The sequence below is a fragment of the Cyprinodon tularosa genome, unplaced genomic scaffold (assembly GCF_016077235.1).
Source record: "Cyprinodon tularosa strain WSP-4 unplaced genomic scaffold, ASM1607723v1 ctg662, whole genome shotgun sequence".
Classification (NCBI taxonomy): Eukaryota; Metazoa; Chordata; class Actinopteri; order Cyprinodontiformes; family Cyprinodontidae; genus Cyprinodon; species Cyprinodon tularosa.
Genome location: NW_024039410.1, coordinates 43,694 through 64,170, shown reverse-complemented (window position 1 = coordinate 64,170; position 20,477 = coordinate 43,694). Strand labels below are relative to the sequence as shown.

Sequence of the window (20,477 nt, the reverse complement as noted above, 5' to 3'; positions counted from 1 at the left end):
CCCTATAACAAATTTAAACTTGACAAATCAGGAGGAAAAAATCAACAATATAATATTCAGATTCACTGTCATTTTTACTTTGTTTTCATCATTCACTGTGTTAATGAAACACCTGAGCTTCTCCTGAATCCCCAGCAGTGGAATGTTTTAGACATTTATCCTTAACTGCAGCTGCTTTGATGCTTCTTCCTGTGCGATCTTTGTCTTTGTCCTTGTCTTCCCGCTCTCACTCAGAGAAGTAGTGCAGGTACACAGCCCTGATTGAATAGAACTTTTTTTTAATCGTTTGTTTGATAAAATCTTGGTAAAAATCTGATCTGTGTTGTGATCAGTGATTTCACCAGAGCTGCATTTCACTGCAGAAGGTCTGACTAGAAATGGATCATTAGGTGTTTTAACAGCTCATCAATCTGCTCTGCTTCATCCTGTGGCTCATGTTGGATCAGAAGGACGGCCTCTATACTGGAACTCCTACAGTTAGTGTTCATTTAGACATGCTTTACAATAAAACTGATATCTGCAATTTGCAAAGCGATATCACCTAATAATTCTCTTACTAATATTAGATACTAGGGATGGTTTCTGTTCAAAATGTGCGATCTGTTATAATGAAGACAGAAGGGCTCCTGTAAAGAATAGATATTATATGACACAACTAAACTAAAACAACTACTGAAAGCAAACATTAGTTCTTTGTAGGTCAGGGGTTTAGAAAAAGGGAGAAAAACAGAACATTTCTGATCCCAGTTTAAAGTACTTCATGAGACTTTGTAGATAAACATCCTCAGCTTCCCTGCTTGACTCTTTTAGTCCTCTCGGGTATTTCATTACAAAAACACGTGGACTTAAAGAGAGACTCCTTTGTGTACCTGGCAAAATAATAAAGGCGAATGGATTTTAATTATATAAAAGTTTTGCCAGCCACCATGTAAACCCACGAACTTTGAATCAGTGCAGCTTTTTCCACTGAAAGCCTTCAATCTTGCCTTCATATTCCAAATCTCTCCATTATCTTTAAATGTCATTTTTACACGACTATAAATCAGGAGGGAGAAGCTGCTGTTGGAGCCTTTGTTCATGATTTCTTTCTGCTACCCACTCTGTTTCAGGACAAAAGCTTTTGTTCATCATGTCAGCCTCCAGTGCTTTTTTAATGTGTCAGTTAAATCAAAGGCTTTTAAAAACAAAGCAAAGGAGCGATTTACAAGGAATTTTAATATGTGATAAAAAGTAGAAGATTTAATGATTTTGGACAGCAAACTCTCTCGAGCTTCTTTAATTTGGGGGAAAGATAAAACCCTATTTCCCTTATTAAATGTCAGATAAACTAAGATTTCTGGTTATTTACAAAAGAGCTTTTTGTTTTAGGTGTGTTTACATTGATCCGTTTGAGGTCTAAGTTGTCAGAAGGCAACATAAGGTTCAACAAAGGACAACGGTTTAAAGTAGTTCTGGTAAATTCTAGTATTCAGAAGATTCTCTAGATCAGCTGGTTGCTTTATGTAACTCTGCTAATCTGGTTTAATCAGATCTGCTCACCCAGATTTTTCATAGAAATTTATTCCTATTAAATCTCTGATGCTGAATGAACCTTTTCAAACCCGATGTTGTAACTAAACATCAACCAGGCCTTTTAATATCCAGGTCTCTACTGATGTAATCAATTTTATCTATGGAGAAAACTTTGCTCCATTATTGCTGCAGTAAAGAACATGCTTTTTAAAAACAAATTGGGGGAAAAAGGCAATTTGGAAATTAAACATTGAAAAAGATTTTAATAAAAAAAATGTTTATGGTAACTTTGTGGCTTTCTCAGATTTTGTTTATATTATATTGTTTGTTTATATATATATATATATATATATATATATATATATATATATATATATATATATATATATATATATATATATATATATATATATATATATATATATATATATATATATATATATATATATATACAACTTTATTAGTAAAGAGGGAAATGATTCCAGTTTGAAAAAGTCAACTCAATTATGTAAAAACTGTTTTGAAAAAACAGAATTTAGAAAAATTATATTTGAAAGAAAATTGCTACAGTATAAAGCATGTTCTTTGTTTTTAACATCAGTGAAATCAAATTAACTCCTTCTGAATCTTGGAGGAGAAGAGAAGGAGGAGGTGCTGAGCAGCAGGCAGGAGCAGCTCCAGCTGAAAACAAGAGCGGCTGCTTGGATTCAGATCTGGGTTCCTGAGGGAGACGATCGCCTGGACGGCTTCCACTGAGGCCAATGCTTTATCTCATGTCTGAGATGGGGTGGAGTTAGAGAGAAAATCCTTAGAAGGTAAATTTGTCTTGGCAGCATCAGTGCACGGATCATACAGCTAAGAAAGATGTGAGATTATGCTGCTAGGAGCAGTTAATATATCTGATTAGGGAAATGAAGTTACTAAATATAACTCATTGAATTTGGGGTTGGTTAACTCCTTTGTTCTGGATTGCTGTCTGTGAAGCGATGCTCAATTGCTTCCTGTTTTAATTTGTAATTCTGGATCACAAAAAAATTATTCATCGCTGGTTTAAAAATGATCCTTCGCAGCATTTATAATCAACAGAAAGCTGAGCTAAAGTAGTTTATTCTTTGATAAAAAAAAAAAAAAACACCCTACAAAGTGAGTGCAAGCAAAAAGGAATATGAAAAAAGCATTAATGTTTTAGAAATGTAAATCTCACAGCAGTCAGACATGCAGAGATACCAATGCTGGTCATTGCTGGTCATACCAATGCTGGTATATTTATTAGTTTCAACAGTTTCAACTATCAGCTTACAAAAACTATTCTAATATTTAGTTTATTCTGAGACCAGATCACACATGTTTTAGAAATACCAATCACGTGTAAGGACTTTATTCAAAAAAAAGATCTACCTCAGAGTAGAAAATGTAAATTGTAATGTCCCTAAGAGTCAAATTTAAGAGGGGGGAAATCAAAACTAAACTAGATGGCCGCCACTCGCATTGACGGCGGTAAGACTTTTCCTCATTTAAATACTAATTAGAGTACGTCTCTTGTTGACAGGTCATTTAGAATACCCTGTAACAGAGAGTTGTACCTTTTTCCTTCATCTTAAACATGGTTTGTATTATACCAAGTTCCTTCATTTTCCTAGATGGAAGAAATGTTCTTTGGAACAGAAGATGTCAAAATTAACAAACAATTATTTCAAGGTAATGAATAAGATTACTCTCGTCATATTGATCACATAAAGTACTTTACGGTGAAACACAGATCAGTTGGCCCTTTGGGGTTAAGAGCTTTGCCAAAATGCATTTCGACCTGTGGCAGAAGAACTGGAATCAAACCCCCGACTTTCACATTACAAGAGGATTTTATTTATTATTTTTTTATTTAACCCTCTGAGAAACAGTCTCTCCTTCCTTTTCATTCCAGAATAGGATTAACTAACGTTACGTTTCCCCACTTTAAAACGAAACAAACATGGTTACTCATCCTGCTGATGAGCTCTCTTCACTGCCATCGAAGGCTCCAACGTGTTTTCTTTTCAGGTGCTGCGTCATAACAGTGGTGGTTCCGTGCCATGTTCATTTGTTTTTACAAAAGTTGCATGTTACGACTTTTTTCGCTTTACAAAGCGCAGGCTATTTTAATTATTGTGATCAATTTGGCGTCAATCCCAGCGCATGCACGCTTCATTTGCAGTCTGGACGCTGAGGGTAAACATCCTGCGGCTCTGACTGCAGCGCTGAGAGGGACTCCTGCGGGAGCGCCGCGGGAGAACAGGGTTGGGATGGGAGAGGCGCCCCACGGCAATGACGACGGCGGCGGATGACGCATTAATCGCGCGACACAACTAATCGATGATTAAATTCGTTGCCAACGATTTTTATCGATTTTATCGATTCGTTGTTGCAGCCCTAATAATTTTCTATGGAACATGTGAGCTGTGAGCCCTTCTTTGTGTTGACCCAAGTCAGTCACCTATATTTTTATCATAATCCCAAACTTCTAACATTTAGACTAATTTTGTTGCTCAGGCGCGTGATTGACTTTGAAGTTCAGGATTGTGGGAGTCTGACTCTGCTGCCCCTCCATTACAGCCAGTGGCCAACCCTGCATAGCAGCTTCAGACACAGCTACAAATATCTGGGGGTTTCGTAGCACAGCATGGCTGGGTCATTGAGGTAGCAGCCCATAGGAAGAAAAGATGGAACTGACTCTGGTAACTTTATGACTTTATCATCACTCAGTTCAAATCAGGTTAATCTCAGTTTTTTTATCTCTTCTAAAATGTAAAAGATATTTAGTTTTCAGGAATTTGTCCTACCCTTCAGTCAAATAAAAACTGTCTGTTAGGCTTTCCATGAGTCCTTAAAATCCTTAAATATTATTAATTTAAGTTATGGGCCCTGGAAAGTTTGAAGTCCTTGAATTTTTTTGGGAAGGTTTTGAAAGTTGACATCAGCCTCCGTGTTTCCTCCTCTCTTGCTTCGCTCCGACTTTAATGGAGGTCGAGGAGAGCATGCGCGATATTATTATTTAAATCATAGGAGAAAAACATGTGTCTTAATTTAATATCACATAATTAAAACTCCCCATTAGTATCAGTCACACACGTTTCTACCCAAACATAATTTTTTTCTTTGTGGATCTTTCTAATAAGGATAATTGGTTTGTTCTCAACCTCCAAACTCAGCATCACATCTCTTAAATAAGAAGTTTCCTTTGAAATTATGAAATGCCTTCTTCAAAGTTGTTGTGGCTGGATTTCAATGAAACTTTTAGGCCTCTGGGTATAAAATAAATATTTTGATCAAGATTAGAAATCTGCTTCATGGTGTGTTGCATCCAACAGTTTGCGTCCAATTATTTAAACAAACGGTCTTAGTTTTTGGGAATATATTAGAATTCTGCTCTAATTTGTAGTTACCAAGCTGTCGTTACCATATTTTAATTTGACAAACCAGATCTTCTCGACGTTCTTTTTCCTGTTTGGTGCAATTTGGTGCAATTTCAATTCCAGATCTCAACCTGGTAGATTTTGACCGATAGTAGGTATAGCAAAGAATTAGGGGAAAACAAAAGGTGGCTGTGATCCTCCCACTAGATTCACATATAATGTGGCATGTGACCACATTAAACGACCCATCCAAACCCCCTAACAGCCTTTAGAAAGCCCCATGTGACCTCATTGGCCAATCAAGTTGAAAGCATTAAAGCCACCTTTTGTCCATCCTAATTTCTTTGTTCAACATACAGTATATTAATCTTAGTGCACCCCACCACTAGTTAGAACTGAAGAAGCCGAAATGTCTTAGATGTCTTAAATGTCCTAGAAAACCTCACGTCCAATTGCCTAAACTGAACTTTTTAGGCTTGACCACATAGAGATGACTGCCTATTGGACTATTATACTTGGTTTGAAATTACAGACAGTGTTAAATGCAACCTGCAGTGCTGGAAAAAGTTCTGCATCTTCCATAACAGACAGATACTGAAATATCGAAAGAGGCTACTGCAGACATACTGTATCTCAGATAGCCATAGTAAAAATGTGTACCATTAAATAGTTTCTAACATCTCTGAGTTTCTTCTGGTGAAGTTTAAAACATACACTACCTGGCCAAATAAAAAAGTCACCACCAAAAAAAAGGTCACTCACTCTAATACTTTGTTGGACCCCCTTTAGCTTTGATTACGGCACGCATTCACTGTGGCATTGTTTCGATAAGCTTCTGCAATGTCAAAAGATTTATTTCCATCCAGTGTTGCATTCATTTTTCACCAAGATCTTGCATTGATGATGGTAGAGTCTGACCGCTGCGCAAAGCCCTCTCTAGCACATCCCAAAGATTCTCAATGGGGTTGAGGTCTGGACTCTGTGGTGGCCAATCCATGTGTGAAAATTATGTGTCATGCTCCCTGAACCAGTCTTTCACAATTTGAGCCCGATGAATCCTGGCATTGTCATCTTGGAATATGTCTGTGCCATCAGGGAAGAAAAAGTCCATTGATGGAATAACCTGGTCATTCAGTATAGTCAGTTGATCTCATTCTTTGAGCACATACTGTTGCTGAACCTAGACCTGAGCAACTGCAGCAACCCCAGATCATAACACCGCCCCCACAAGCTTGTACAGTCGGCACTAGGCATGGTGGGTGCATCACTTCACCTGCCTCTCTTCTTACCCTGATTCACCCATCACTCTGGAACAGGGTAAATCTGGACTCATCAGACCACATGACCTTCTTCCATTGCTCAACAGTCCAATCTCTATGCTCCCTAGCAAATTGAAGCTTTTTTTTCCGGTTAATCTCACTGATTAGTGGTTTTCTTACGGCTACACAGCTGTTCAGTCCCAATCCCTTGAGTTCCCTTCTCATTGTGCGTGAGGAAATGCTCTTACTTTCAGTATTAAACATAGCCCTGAGTTCTACTGTTGTTTTTCTTCGATTTGATCTCACCACACGTTTAAGTGATTGCGATCACAATCATTCAGGATTTTTTTCCGGCCCAATTTCTTCCTTGAAGATGATGGGTCCCCACTATCCTTCCAGTTTTTTATAATGCGTTGGACAGTTCTTAACCCAATTTTAGTAGTTTCTGCAATCTCTTTAGATGTTTTCTCTGCTTGATGCATGCCAATGATTTGACCCTTCTCAAACAGACTAACATCTTTTCCATGACCACGGGATGTGTCTTTCCACATGGTTGTTTAGGAAATGAGAAGCAAGTCATCGCACCAGTTGGGGTTAAATAACTTGTTGCCGGCTGAAAGATAATCGCCCATGCAGTAATTATCCAATAGGAGGCTCGTACCTATGCTTAGTTGAATCCAGGTGGTGACTTTTTTTTGGCCTGGCAGTGTAGTACTGCAAGCGAAAATAGCCAACTCTGCATCTTATTCAGTAAAGAAGTGTTGTTCACGGGGAGGATCTGGTTGCATGTAGCTACTGTGTGGTGCATTCACTGATAGGGAAAATATCCTATTTTTGAATTGCAGTCAGAATTCTGCCTGAACTCTGAGTGCAAACATTGATTTACTGCAGCATTCTTCAAATCAAGATATACAAAATCTGATTCCTGAAAACAGAAACTGCTATCAGACAGAAGGTTTTTAACCTTAGTACCAAGCAGCTCTGGATCTCATAAACACTGGCTGCATTGTTACACAGTCATATGTTGCTGAATAGCAGTGATGTTGTAGCACAAACCAGTGTTTCACACTGTGAACACTGTCTGTTCTCACAATCTGCTCCTCTTTCACCGACACATGCACACACCGGTGTCATGCGGTTGTGTGGTACTCCTGATGATGATAGTTGCTGTATAACATTTCTCTGCATCGAGGCTCCTCGGCCCACTGCAGCATCAGAAATGGGACTTCAGTCCTGTTATATAATGCATGATTTTCACCTCCATTCATTTTCTACTCTCAGCAGCCTTGACATTGTGAACAGCGTGCTTTTTACAGCAGAGAGTCAGAGCCAACCATATATTATCAGCTGACTTTATTTTTAGATATATGAGATGAAATGGGCATGGTTGATGGGAGGGTTGTGATCCTTTTTTTTTTTTGCCTTTTGATCTCCTGTTTTTCTTTGAATTTTAAAACAAATTCATTTAGTTAAATGTGTCAAAAAGGATATTTTAACAGCTTAAAAAAACAGTCATGTTTAATTGCTAGTTTTTTAGGCAAATTTTAATCCCTTTGGGATTAACCATGAAAGTTACTGATGCTGTAAAACCAGCCAGCTGGACAAGGTTTTGGATTAAAGTTGTAGGGAAGTCATATTTAAATGTCAAAGCATTCCGCCTTAAACATGTATATAAATGTACTCTTTATCAGACCATATTATCTCAAAACTTAAAAAATTTCTATTAAAAAAGAAATCCTGTCTTAAAATGTGTGGAGGTTTTTTCATTATTTTATGGAGGCCAGTTAGTTATACGTCAGCCTGAACACCTAAATTCGGCCAATCATATATCAACGGTCATCTGTCAATCAAATTATTTTCGCTCATAGCATCTTTATTCATGTGTCACAGCTAATATACGGTATGGTTGAAATCAGAATCATTTCCTTTCCCATTGAGTTCCGTCCCAGTGTTCACGGGGATGGACGTCTGTGTCTTCAGCAGGCGTAGAGCTAACAGAACTGGCAGCGTTGCGAGGCAAGGGCTCAAACATGTACGGCTGGAAGCCTTCTACACCAAACCAAGCTTCTGCCGCCCTGGCGTCCTCTTCCACAACATCTACACACCACTTTCCTCCTCTAAATGAAAAATGTATGACTGAGGAGACTCATCCACGACTTCCGACACTAAACTCTCCTCCTCTTGCATGTTTCCTCTGTCCATAGCGTTCCTTGACAGTGTCATTTCTAAGTCACCAATTTAGTGCTACTTGGTCCCAATGGAATTTCCCATTGGGAACCTACTAGCACTAAGTTGCTAACTGGTTAGGTAGATGCTTACGAGAAACCGGCCAGAAACAAACATGCTTGCGAACCTTCTGCCAAAGGAAACAGAAATTATAGAGCAGCAAAGTAAAAATGCTCTGCAAATACATACATTTACAAATGACTTAAAGAAGCACTTGTCTTTTCTTTATTTAAGTTCAAATGGTGTCTGGCTGTTTTTATAAGATGGATAATCTTCTCTGTGCTTCATAAACAGTCTTTTCTTAACTTATTTGCAGTGAATCTGACTGCATGCTTGTGTTAAATTACTTAGGTTAGTTTATCACAGCAGATAGATGCTGTAGCAGCTCATGCTAACTGGCTACTTGTTTGTTTATTGAAACGTTGTTTATGGTCTAGACTCTAGAGCAGTGGTGCTGAAGTCCAGTCCTCAAAAGCAACCATCCTGTAATCTTTAGGCTACATTCACACTGCAGGCCTTGATGCTCAATTCTGAAATTTTTTTGTGAAATCCGATTTTTTTTGTGTTGCCGTTCATATTTCCAAATATATGCGACTTGTATGTGATCTCATGTGTGAACTGCATTCATACAACTTAAGTGTCTCACATCGGAGTAGAGGACGCAATGACGTCATAGGCCAGCGTGCTCTGTGTTTACGGAAGTTAACATGGATGGTAGTACCGGCGCGCATCTAGTGGTCTTTTCCAACCATAAAAATTAAATCTTTTCAATATGGTTAAATATAAATACTACTCTCCGCATTATCATTCAAAATTTAGCATTACTCTTTATCTTTCAGGTTGTTGTTTTTTAAATGCATGAAGGGTGTATTTTCTGACTCATCTAGTAGAATAGCTTTAAACAGATTTTGAGTCAGTGGTTCATATAAACCAAAGCTATTGAAGAAGAACAGTAATTTTGCTATTAAAGGGTTACTACTAAAGGCTAAAATACGAAAAGGCTTAAAATGCAAGGAAAAACGGAGTATGTCTCATATGCCCAGGCTAGTAGAAAAATTCATACAGATTTTGAGTCAGTGGTTCACATGACATAGAAGCTATTGAGGAAAAAATCTAAACTTTGACAACAAAAAAAATCTTTAAAAATATGAAAAATACTTCAAATTAAATTAAAATATGTGCCTCATTTATGTAATCTAGTAGCAGGATTTACCATTGATTGTGTTTCACTTGGCCACAAGACAATTTATTAGTTCAGAAGTTTGTAAGTGAAGCACCGGCCGTAAGAAGAGGCAGTAGCTGAAAGCGGTGACAGGTGCCACTAACTCAGCAGAGTTTGAGCTTTTTGATTTTCAAATGTAGGATAAGAAGACTTTAAAAACGAAAGTCTGGATAAGTTAGTTAAAAGGTTATGCTGTAAGATTCTAAGACACACAAAGACTGTTTAATTTTTCAACAGTGCAGTTTTTACCAGTGGCCTTTAAGGGCACCATACCATGAAATTACAGACCCAGCGCCCCCAAAGTGGCTAAAAGTTATACAGCGCTGATTTTACTCGCAGTTCGTGTTTACTCAACACAACTTTTCTTTCTGTCTTTTGTGTCTGTGTGTTAATCTATCTTTTTTATTTGGATAACTTTATATCAGTTGATGCTTAGTCTGTTATGGTCCGTTTGGTATGGTGAGCCACCAGCCAGTTTCTGCTTAACTCACTTAAGAGACCAAAAATGGAAAACTTGTGATTTCATAATGCTTTTTTCCCCCACACAGAACTGAGTTTAAGGCGTATAAAGATGTGAAGCCAGTGAAGATGATTCGTGCAAAGTCTCAGTACCTGCCTCCAGATGAAAAGACGAGCTTAGAGACCAGCTACAGCGCCAACTTTAAGGGACTCGCTCCACTGCAGCCCGCTGACAACAAGGCCCAGGAGAGGAGGAGGATACGCAGTCTGTACAGCGAGCCCTACATAGACCCCATCAAACAGGTGAGACTACCTACGTCTCAACTTGTAGTGCTGTAGTGATTGTCTAAGTGAGTCTAGACAATGAAAAAGGGATTTATAACAAACTTGTTGGGGTTTTCTTACCCCACCTTCACATTTTGCTCATCTCCTTGTGCCTGTGGGCAAAATAAGAATTGACAATGGGCTGGAGAAGAAAACCATTCTTTCCCATGTCCAGTAAAACCTTCTCACTTTTTATCACATTACAACCAGAAACCTCAGTGTAAATTATTGGAATTTTATGCTAAAAACCTACAAAATCAAATGGAGCCAGAAAATAATCTAAAAAGGTTGGCATGCACCTCTATTCAGCCCTTCTACTCTGACTCGCCTACTTAGCTTCAGAAGAAGTGCGTGGAATCACACCCAAAACGGTCTTTGTTCTGCTTCTTTGGAGTGGACCAAATGCAAACCCAATTTTTTATCGTTAGGTTTGGTTTGCATTCAATTCATACTTTTTGTAAGTGGACTACTGCTCTCAACAACGCCCCATTGGACAGAAATGATTAGGGCAGGACAGAGGTCAGACCTGGAAGATAAAGCAGACTCCAACAGGAGACCTTGCAGCGCCCCTGTCTAGACCCGGCATGCCCAAAGTCGGTCCTCGAGGCCCGCTGTCCTGCAGGTTTTAGAGGTTTCTCTGCTTTAGCACAGCTGATTCTGATGATTGCAGTTCAGCAAAACCCTGTTAATCAGCTAACAATGGAAATCAGCTGTGCTGAAGCAGGGAAACCTCTAAAACCTGCAGGACAGCGGCCCTCGAGGACCGACTTTGGGGATGCCTGGTCTAGACGGTAGCTCAACAAAAGGCACGCTATCCAGTCATAGCTGCTGGACTCCCTAAACTCCAGAGGATGTGATTGACCCAGGGACGCTTTGTTACCTTTCCAAAGTAAATGAATTACACCACCCACTCCATCTAATCTGGATCCACCGTGTTAAAGTGAAACCAACATGCAGCGGCTGAATTCCCTGGGGTTAGGTTATCCTGAGCTATCTTTATAGTTATGCTGCTATAGGCTTTGACTGCTGGAGGACATAGGGCCCATTTTCATCATTCTGCTTTATCCTATCTCTGTTCTGCCATTCAGCAGTATTTGTTATTTCCACCCCTAACTGTATCTCTTTTGTCCTCTGTCATCGGAATTGACCTTGCTATCTTTTCTGGACAGGGCCACCTGGGGAGCTAGTTGTATCTCGGCTTTTTTTTTAAGATCTTCTTCTGTCTCCTACCCCAGTCGGCCTCTGCAGAAGGCGGCTCACACTGAGCCTGGCTCTGCAGGAGGTTTCTTTCTGTTAAAATTGATTTTTTTTTGCTCTCCACTGTCACTACATACATGCTTAGTTTGAGGGATTGCTGGTTGAATTGTCTCTGTAAAGTGCCTTGAGATGACATGTGTTGTGATTTGGCGCTATAAAAATAAACTGAATTGAATAGATTAAATAGTCGAGCATTACGCTTACTAGGCAAATATCTGAAAAAGTATCAGGTAAGCAAAAGCGCTCAAAAGTGGCGATTTTCTAACTGGTTTTACAATTTGAGTGAACGCACCATATGGTTATAAAAAATATCTCAAATTCTAAAATGTCACCAATCGATCCATGCTCCTATCATGGACAGTGTATGCTACAACCTTCACCTAAACAAGATGTTATTAGCGAAACCTGTGGAAGAGCTGCAGAGATCCACTGCTCACTGCCAGGACAGCTACAGTAGGAGTCATGCTCTTCACAATGCTGGCTTTTATGAAACTGGAGCAAAAAGAAAGCCTTTTGTTGCCAGAAAATCTAAAAACAAAACTAGTTTAATGATTGCTGCAAGCTACGTAGGAAGCATAACATGTGAAAGAAGGACTGCGGTCAGATGAGACCAAAGTTGAACTGGAATCTAAACCTGAGCTTTTTCTAAAAGAGGAAAGGGCAAAAATCTCTCTGATCTGATGATTTGAAACATAATCACCAGTCAAGTTCAATTGGCAACCAAAATTTTTTCCAATACCACAGATTTTGTTGGTGTTGTGTAATGTCTCTCTTATGATTATGTTACCGTTTTAGTTCAGTCTATCAAAAAATAAAAAAAAAATAAAATGAAGTTTTTGGTTGAAATGTGACAAAGTTAAACATTTTAATGAATGCAAACACTTCAGCAAGGCACCTCATGGTCTAATGTGGTGAGACTTTATGGGTGGGGGGGTATATATTTAAAGATGACTAAAGTTTTTTTTCAGCTCAGGAATCATGTCTTTGCTGTCTGGCATCCTTAGGTTGACAGGTATAGTGCCCTACGCTCTAAACCTAAAAAGCCTGGAGCCACAGCCGCAGGCCAGGGTAAACCAGCGAGGAAAGCCAAAGATAAGCAAAGCGCCACGCTGAAGGGCTCCAAGAAGACGACTTCGGAGAATCAACCCGAGAACCGGCCGGCAGTCGGGGACAAGGAGAAAAGTAAAGAGATCAACAACAAACTGGCTGAGGCAAAAGAGTAAAAATCATTTAGCACTACTTCTCCTTTTCTTTCTTTCTGTGGGATCAAACATGGGCTGCAAAATTGGTTCCAACTTCTTGTCTTTGTTTTCGTCTTTCTCTACCTGCTTACTTGTTCTCTGCTTCGTCCTTCTTCTCTGTCCTCTCACTACCTCCTGGCTACATTTATACTCCAGTCCCATGTCCGGGTGTGAACATGACACGCCATTGCTCTTCCTGTCTCACTCTGTACTAGATCGCTATAGTAACGAGTGGGCGGAAGCTTCCTCTTTCTGTCTCTGCCATTTGATGCTACCCGCCTCCCCCACCCGCTGCTCACCACCATCTCCAGGTTGCCATGGCTACTTGGCTGCCTCGCCAACCAATTGGATGACTGTCGTTGCATGGGCTCATTTACAAGCACGTCTGAAGGGTTGGCTTTGATCAGCTGAGCAGATTGCTTAGTAGAGTTTATCAAGGATTTGTCTCTCTTCCCTTTTTTTGTTCTTTTTGGAAGAAAAAAAAAATGACTTATTGGCTCTTTTTTATTCAATCTTCATTTGTTTTTAAAAAGAAAATCTTTGATAAATGTACCGCTTGGTTATTCATGATGTGTCTGTGATCCACAGCTTTGTCTGTACTTTTCTGTCTGTGTTTAAATATATCTCCATCAATGCTTTGGTAAATGTGATTTCCTTTCTAGTGCTTTATTATAAACTCTGTTCAATGATAGTAAATGTCGTAAATCATCTAAAGATCCTGCTCCCACCATTCAGCATCTCCTTCTTTAACGTATAACGCCCCATTTGTTTCTAGAGGGGCGGTTTAGTTGTATTAGAGCGATTATGCATTAAGGTCGAGCCCTCAGGAGAACAGAGCAGGATTCCCTATGAATTACATAACGCTGTGATGCAGACATAACCCTTTTAAACCAAAGCAGCACTACCATTCTAGTAATACGAGAGGGAGGCGCTTATGGAGCAAATGCTGGTCCATTATTTTTGTAGCAGAGAACATGTTATGTAAATAGAAATTTAAAAAGAATGCAATCCAGAAATGAAACTTGCTTTGCATTAATTCACTCAAATGGATGGAAACATTATTATTATTATTATTATTTTTTTTTTTAGTTTTCCCTAAATTGGCATCACATTTGGAAGGAACACTGCTACTGTCGTTGTGGCAAAATACAACATGATGATGAACTAAAAGCATCAACGACAATGTCAGTCATAGTGTAGTTAAACATATATCATGGCAGCTTTTTCAGCATTAGTTCAGGGAATACACCCTTTCAATGAATGTCCATTTTACTAAATCATTCATCATATTTCTAAACATCTATCCAAGAACTAATGCAATGCCCTCATGTTTATTGTCATCAGTTCTCATTCTTATTACATCATTAATCCTCCAGCGAACACAGTTCATGCATAACATATGCACTATCAGCATGTAGTTAGTCCACCTGAGCACTGTCCATGTATGACAAAACCACTATTAGTGTATAAATGATGCAATCACTACATATTTAGCATAAGGTTCACATAAGACTAGTAAATATGCACAAAAACTGTCATTTTTTAAATAGAGCAACTCAGTTTGGCATTTTTTTCCTTCACTGGTTTGGAAGTTAATTGTGTTCTGGTCTTCATGCTAGACCAGAAACATGTAGAGTTCGGTTCTGCATTATTGACATTGTTTATTAAAAACATGATGCAGGATGAGCTTTATGTGGTTCTGTCTGTAAATAGAAATTTTCAATAAATTTCCCCCTAAATCTCTCCCAGCACTAAATGCTTGATTGCGATAAAGACAGACTTTTATCACAAATACCATCAACTGTATTAAACTAAAGTGGTAACTAGTCTGACAGCGTAACAGAGCGACATACCCCGTCTTTTAATGATAGTTTAAAATCTAAATTATCCATAATTTCATTCAGTAACCTAATAGGCTCTTGTTTTGTTACTTCAAAATATTTCTTGTCTAATAATGTGCAAGACATTTTTTTTTGTATATATTCAGTTTTTTAATTACATGTACTACTTGTTTTTTTAAATTCAGCGTAAGAAAATCGCTGCTCGTTTTTAATGAAAGACCCCCCTCGATACAAGAGAAAACTGTTTAACCCTATAATGCCAAATGTATCATATTTCATACATACGGTTTCTGAAATGTTTTGCGTCTGACACCTTTTGCATAATTTAATGGTAAAAACTTTGCTCAAAATCCTATTGTACACAATCAGATATACCTGATAACAGAGGGCAGAAGACTACACAAAAATTTATCTTGACTTATCGCATAGTAATAAATTATTAATATCAAAAATGTATTTCTGTTTTTTTCTTTTTACATATTTTGTTAAAAGGGAAAATAAGGAATTCAAACCAAAAAAAAGTAATTTTCTGTTTTGTTTTATTCTTGGATCAGGCTTTAAAGGGTTAAAAACAAACACCCTGCCTATCAGTTATTTGTCATTTGATCAATACAATCAATTAACTCAAGATTAGCTTATCAATCAACGACTTGCATCCCTATTTAGAATAAATTTTGTTAACTGGTGCTCCAATGATGTTCTATTCTAATTTTAAGATCTGCTCTAAAAGATCTTATTTGTTGAGCAGTCAGAAATAATTTGGTCTTTTCATTTAGTTCCCAGCTGGTCGGTGGAAAGCTTTTGGAAATGCATATAAATGCCTTTTAATACAAGCATCACCATAATCTTCCTTTCTTTGCATTCATTTCTGGGAGCAGGAGCACAGCTCCATCAGAGGGGTCATGTTCCAGCTCAGAGAAGCCGTGTAAAGTCTGTTCACTGTGTCACATCATCAGCTCAACATCTCCTCCTTCATTTAGAACGACTGAAGGTTCTCTGTCTCTGTTCCGTCTCTTCAGCAACCATCACCGCCGTTCATATCCGAGCTGAACGCCAACCCCATCTGGGACGATGGCCCGACTCATTAGCGTTTTGCAGCCTTTGATTGGGGATGGTTTGGAGGGTGGGGGTACCTTGTCATGTAACACAAGGGGGGAGGGGCTTTTTAATGTAAAGTAGAACACCAACACTCGGTGCTATCTAAATGTATTTATCAGGCAAAATAAGGATAGAAAGTATGCTGAAGAAAGTAATGTCTTGGACAAAAAATAAACTGTGACGTGCTTGTGTTTTATCTGCTTGATCTTATTTAATGAAACATAAATAAATGCGAAACGCAGAAAAAGCGGTGTCTTCTTTGCTTCTTTTGCTGAGAGGAATGGTTAAAGGTTAGTGGGTTGCAGGTATCTGTCAGCGCTCCCCCTGTCCCAGTCTTTGCCATTCAATCAGTTCTATCCACATGGAAGAGAATGCAGTTCTCAACCCCCCCCACTCCCCAGCGCTATGCTTAGCAAGGATGCATTTCGGCATGAGCCGGGGCATCTCTTCCAACACGCATGTTTTCCTCTCATGGGAACTGAAGAATATATTATTTTTGCATCACGTCTCAATATATTCCAAGAACTCATCCTGTTTATAGAGCGGCATGTGTGTGAAGAGAAGAAGCTCATTCCAGAATATGATGTCGATGCTTCAAGCTACATCCAGAAACATAGATGTATGATGTTAGACGTACCCCTCTCCTGTATGTTATTTCTAAGTGTTGTTATTATCAGATGATGCTGTGTGCAGTCTGTTCTGTGCTAATGAGTGACATTCTGATTCATTTGAAGGGTTGTGCTAAAACAGTACCACTACATACAACTCTGCCAGCCAATCCGAGATATTGGCTGGGTGCAGACTCTAAAGCAACACCTGTGGGGCTGTGCACTACCCAATCCCAGGTAATCCCAATCACAGGAGCAGAGAAAGCCAAACGCAGCCAGAAACGCCTCTCATTCATACCTGCTCATGGAGTTATTTGCTTTTCTTGTTTTTCTACTACAGTGGCACTGTTTTGTTTTTTTCTTTTCTGTTCTGAACAAACCACCACATTGTCTTTGCTCGACTCCACTCCGTGTTTCTCTTCCATATGGAGGCTTTGAGTTGGGGGGAGGGTGTGGCGGAGGCCGTCCGCCTGCCTGCCTGCTCTCACATTCTACCCATGCAAAAATCCTCATGTTGGCTCCTCTTTAGGAGGTCTGAGGTGCGGTCCAGTCATCTCCAACCATTCCTGAACCAGCTGCTGTAATGCATCCAGCCTTCATGATCTCTGGATACTGCATGATCTTTTTTTTTCTTTTGAAAGGTGACCCTCTCATACAGTTCCTTGCAAAAGTCTATCCTTTCAGCGATTTGTCAAACACAGTCTTCAGTGCAAATTTATGTGTGATAAACCAACCAAAAGGGACACATTACTGTATAGTAGGAAATAATTAAGGCTTATTTGACATGAAAATCTAAAAAAAAACAGGTTTTTGGAGAACGTTGGTGAACATGAGGACCAAGAAACAAACAGGTCAGGGAGGAAATTAGAGAAATATTACAAAAACAGTATTGGATTTTAAAAGACTTAAACTTTCAACTTCTCAAACATAGCTATTCAATCCATCATCTAGAAATTAGAAGGATGATTCATAAATTTAGAATTTTAAAGGAGAGCATGATGCTATGATCAGATAAAACCAAAACTGGACTATTTGCAAACATACCATGAAACAGGGTGGTGGCAGCATCATGCTATAACCAAAGGAGCTAATTAGACAGGGATCCTGAAGAGTGTTCACATTTGAGACCAGAATGGGTGTTCACCTTCTAACTGAAACATTTACGGTTGTCATAAACTGGTATTTGACTCATACAATCCTTCTCAAGCTCTTTGAAATTATGTTTAATAATTTTCAGGAAAAGAAAAGTCAGTCTAGCTCGTTCTGATCTCCTTTCATATCCCCTTTTTTTAATGGCCTCCAGAAGAATTTAGCAATCATTTATTTCCCTGTGTCTTACACGATAGGACCCAATTTGAATACTTCAAAGATGTGTGGACTATTAAGCAACATGGGACGTTCTACCATGGTTGCTATGTGCTACCTAGATAGTGCTAACATTAAGGACGGAGCTATAGTTAGGATGCAGTATGCCTATTAGCGCCACTGTAGTCAGCATAGGAACCAGCTGGCATCGCTTGCTGCCACTAGGCGCTCTAAGATTGACCCACAATCCTTTGCATGAAAGGACATAAAGTCACAACCCTAATTTCACAGAGTTCAACAAAAATGTATTATTTTGTCACATTAACTGATTGTAACACATGCTAATGTCCACACCCCCGTTTTATATAACGGAGAGCTTCAGCTGTTAGCTATTTTTGTTTAACTTTTGATTTTTTTTTTTTTTTTTACCAGAAGGCTGTTATAACCAGTCTATGTGAAACCACCGCATTTATGACATCTGTAAGGTTTGAGGCTGTCTGGATTCAGCGCTACAGTCCATAGCGGTATTTCCTACCCTGGATAATGTTCTTACTGTTGACCTAGCAGAAGACCCTGATTGATGGTATCACCCCTTTTAGTGGAATAGAGATGGTGTGGTGAAAGCAAGGCTGACCAACAGGCCACTCTCACAGTCCAACAACAACACACAAAAATGTATAATAGTCGGTCTCGATAGATGGCCGCTCACACCAAGCCTGGTTCTGCTGGAGGTTTCTTCCCGCCAAAAGGAATTTTTTTCTCTCCACTGTCGCTACAAGCATGTTTAGTGTGAGGGATTGCCTTGACTATGATTGCCATCATACAGTCAATTTGATTCTAAGTTTCCTATCTAAGGAAAACCAGTTGATTGCATCGACTCATTGGCTCGAATGAAATAACTCACACTAAGCAGCTGGTTTTTCTTAAATAGAAAACTTTGAATCAATCTGACTGTATGATCTGGTGAACTGTAAAGTGCCTTGAGATGACATTTGTTGGGAATTGGTGCTATATAAATAAACTGAATTGAAGTAAATTAATCAGATATTGTCCATCAATGATCTATTTAGCTAAGAGACAGTATTTAGAGTATTTGTAAAAAATCTAGTAAGCTTGATTATAAAACAGGATCCATTGTACAATCATGCTCCACTTTGGATTGGACCAGAAAATTAAATCTTTGGTTGATTTATCAGAGACTGCACACCTAACGGGATGTTGATCTGTTTTACAAGGTCTCGTATAAGAAGGGTCTCTCATGTGCTCTGCTCACATGAACATGGCCTCTTTTTTATGGCAACTGAAGTCGACGGTTAATTTACCTCTGCACTCTAACTTTTGGTTTTTTTTGCATTAAACTGTGTTTCTAAAGCATGCCACCACTGTTTTCTGTTGGACCTGCAATCTGAGTTTCACTTCCATATAGTGGCCTAGGCTTTGCCCTCTATCTTGAACAAGAAAGGATATAAGATGGAGGGTAAGTATGAATGGAATTAGGGAAGCAACGGCACCTTGGAAAGACACATTTCAGAGGAAATTGTAAGTGCATGCTAATGATTTAATGGTTCCTTCTGATTTTTTTTAAGTCTGTTTTTTTCTGGTGGTTGAACTTCATTTCTTTATCTGTATTTTGAAAGAACACTGTGAGACCCTCATTCAACAAATAATATGATTGGAGCAGATTTAAAATGTGGACTTTTGTCATTTGCAAATACTTTTTTTATATACTTCCTAAAGATGATAATGAGCGGTCTCAGGGTGAAAAGCTCAACCCCAGAAGTTGTGTTTTGCCAAATTCAAATCCCTCATCTTGTGTCTCTTTTTGTCTCTTTCTCTGGTATCTAAAAAAAAATATTCTGCCTCCTAGAGATTCTAAAGATGAGGTTCTCCGACCCGGTCATCATCATTCCCAGGGTGCTGCTGGAGGAGGATCAGTGCCACTGCTGGAAAGAGGCGAACCTCGGAGGAGCAGCGGGGTCGTACGCTTTGCCCTAGATGTTAACCAGACTGAGTAGACCCACTAATGTGGACCGAGGCAGATCAGCCTTTATGTGTAGAGACTGTAGCTCTGCTGTGTATGTATATATAGAGTTTAAGATGGATTAGAACAAAGACAAGAAAAAACTTTCAACTCTCTTGGAGGTTAGTGACTAAATGGAAACGTCAACGCATGTGTGACGCAGCCTCTGGATGGAAGCTCCCGGCTGCACGACTCGTGGCATTAAGGCAAAAGGTGCTACATAATTTTCTGGTTTCATTCATTCTGTTTCAAGAGAAAATTTCAGCATCATTAGAAGTTAAATTACACCAATAAGTGCTTAATTATACCACCAAACTGTACCACACATTATTCACTTTAGTCAAAATAAATTAGTATAACTTGCCTTTCTGTACTATAACTGTTTTCATTTTCTAACTTTATGAGGTCAAAGACATTAAAAAACTCACATGGAGGAAAGGTTGTAAATAATATCTAACTTGTTTTAACTCCTATTTTGTTCGTGTGATCATATGATGTCTCCTGGGTCTTGATACACAGAAAGTAAAAATTATGTGGCACAAGTGTTTGATAAACGCTTCCACCACCCCTTAAACCTTTCACACTGTGTCTCAACAGAAACAATGTCTATGTTGTAGAGCACATACAAAAACAGGAAATGCTGGGAAAGGATGCATGGTTTTTCAGTATTTTTTAACAAAATCTGAAAAGTGTGACATATTTTTTCAACTGCTCCA

At 38.9% G+C, this 20,477-nt stretch overlaps 1 protein-coding gene across 8 annotated transcripts in view; it reads left to right on the top strand.

Annotated features, from left to right (window-relative positions):
* map6a (microtubule-associated protein 6a) overlaps window positions 1-20,125 on the top strand; it is a 32,498-nt gene extending 12,373 nt beyond the window's left edge. Inside the window, exons 2-5 of one of the 8 annotated variants that reach the window (XM_038267129.1) lie at window positions 10,157-10,370; window positions 12,653-12,867; window positions 16,563-16,673; window positions 19,609-20,125. In XM_038267129.1, the coding sequence (XP_038123057.1) occupies window positions 10,157-10,370; window positions 12,653-12,867; window positions 16,563-16,673; window positions 19,609-19,756 (688 nt within the window). In that variant the 3' untranslated portion in view covers window positions 19,757-20,125. Of the gene's footprint in view, window positions 1-10,156; window positions 10,371-12,652; window positions 12,868-13,104; window positions 14,633-15,749; window positions 16,076-16,562; window positions 16,674-19,608 lie in introns of those variants that run through there. The other 7 variants (XM_038267132.1, XM_038267131.1, XM_038267136.1 and 4 more) reach the window with 7 other exon arrangements.
* The last annotated feature ends 352 nt before the right edge of the window (window positions 20,126-20,477 follow it).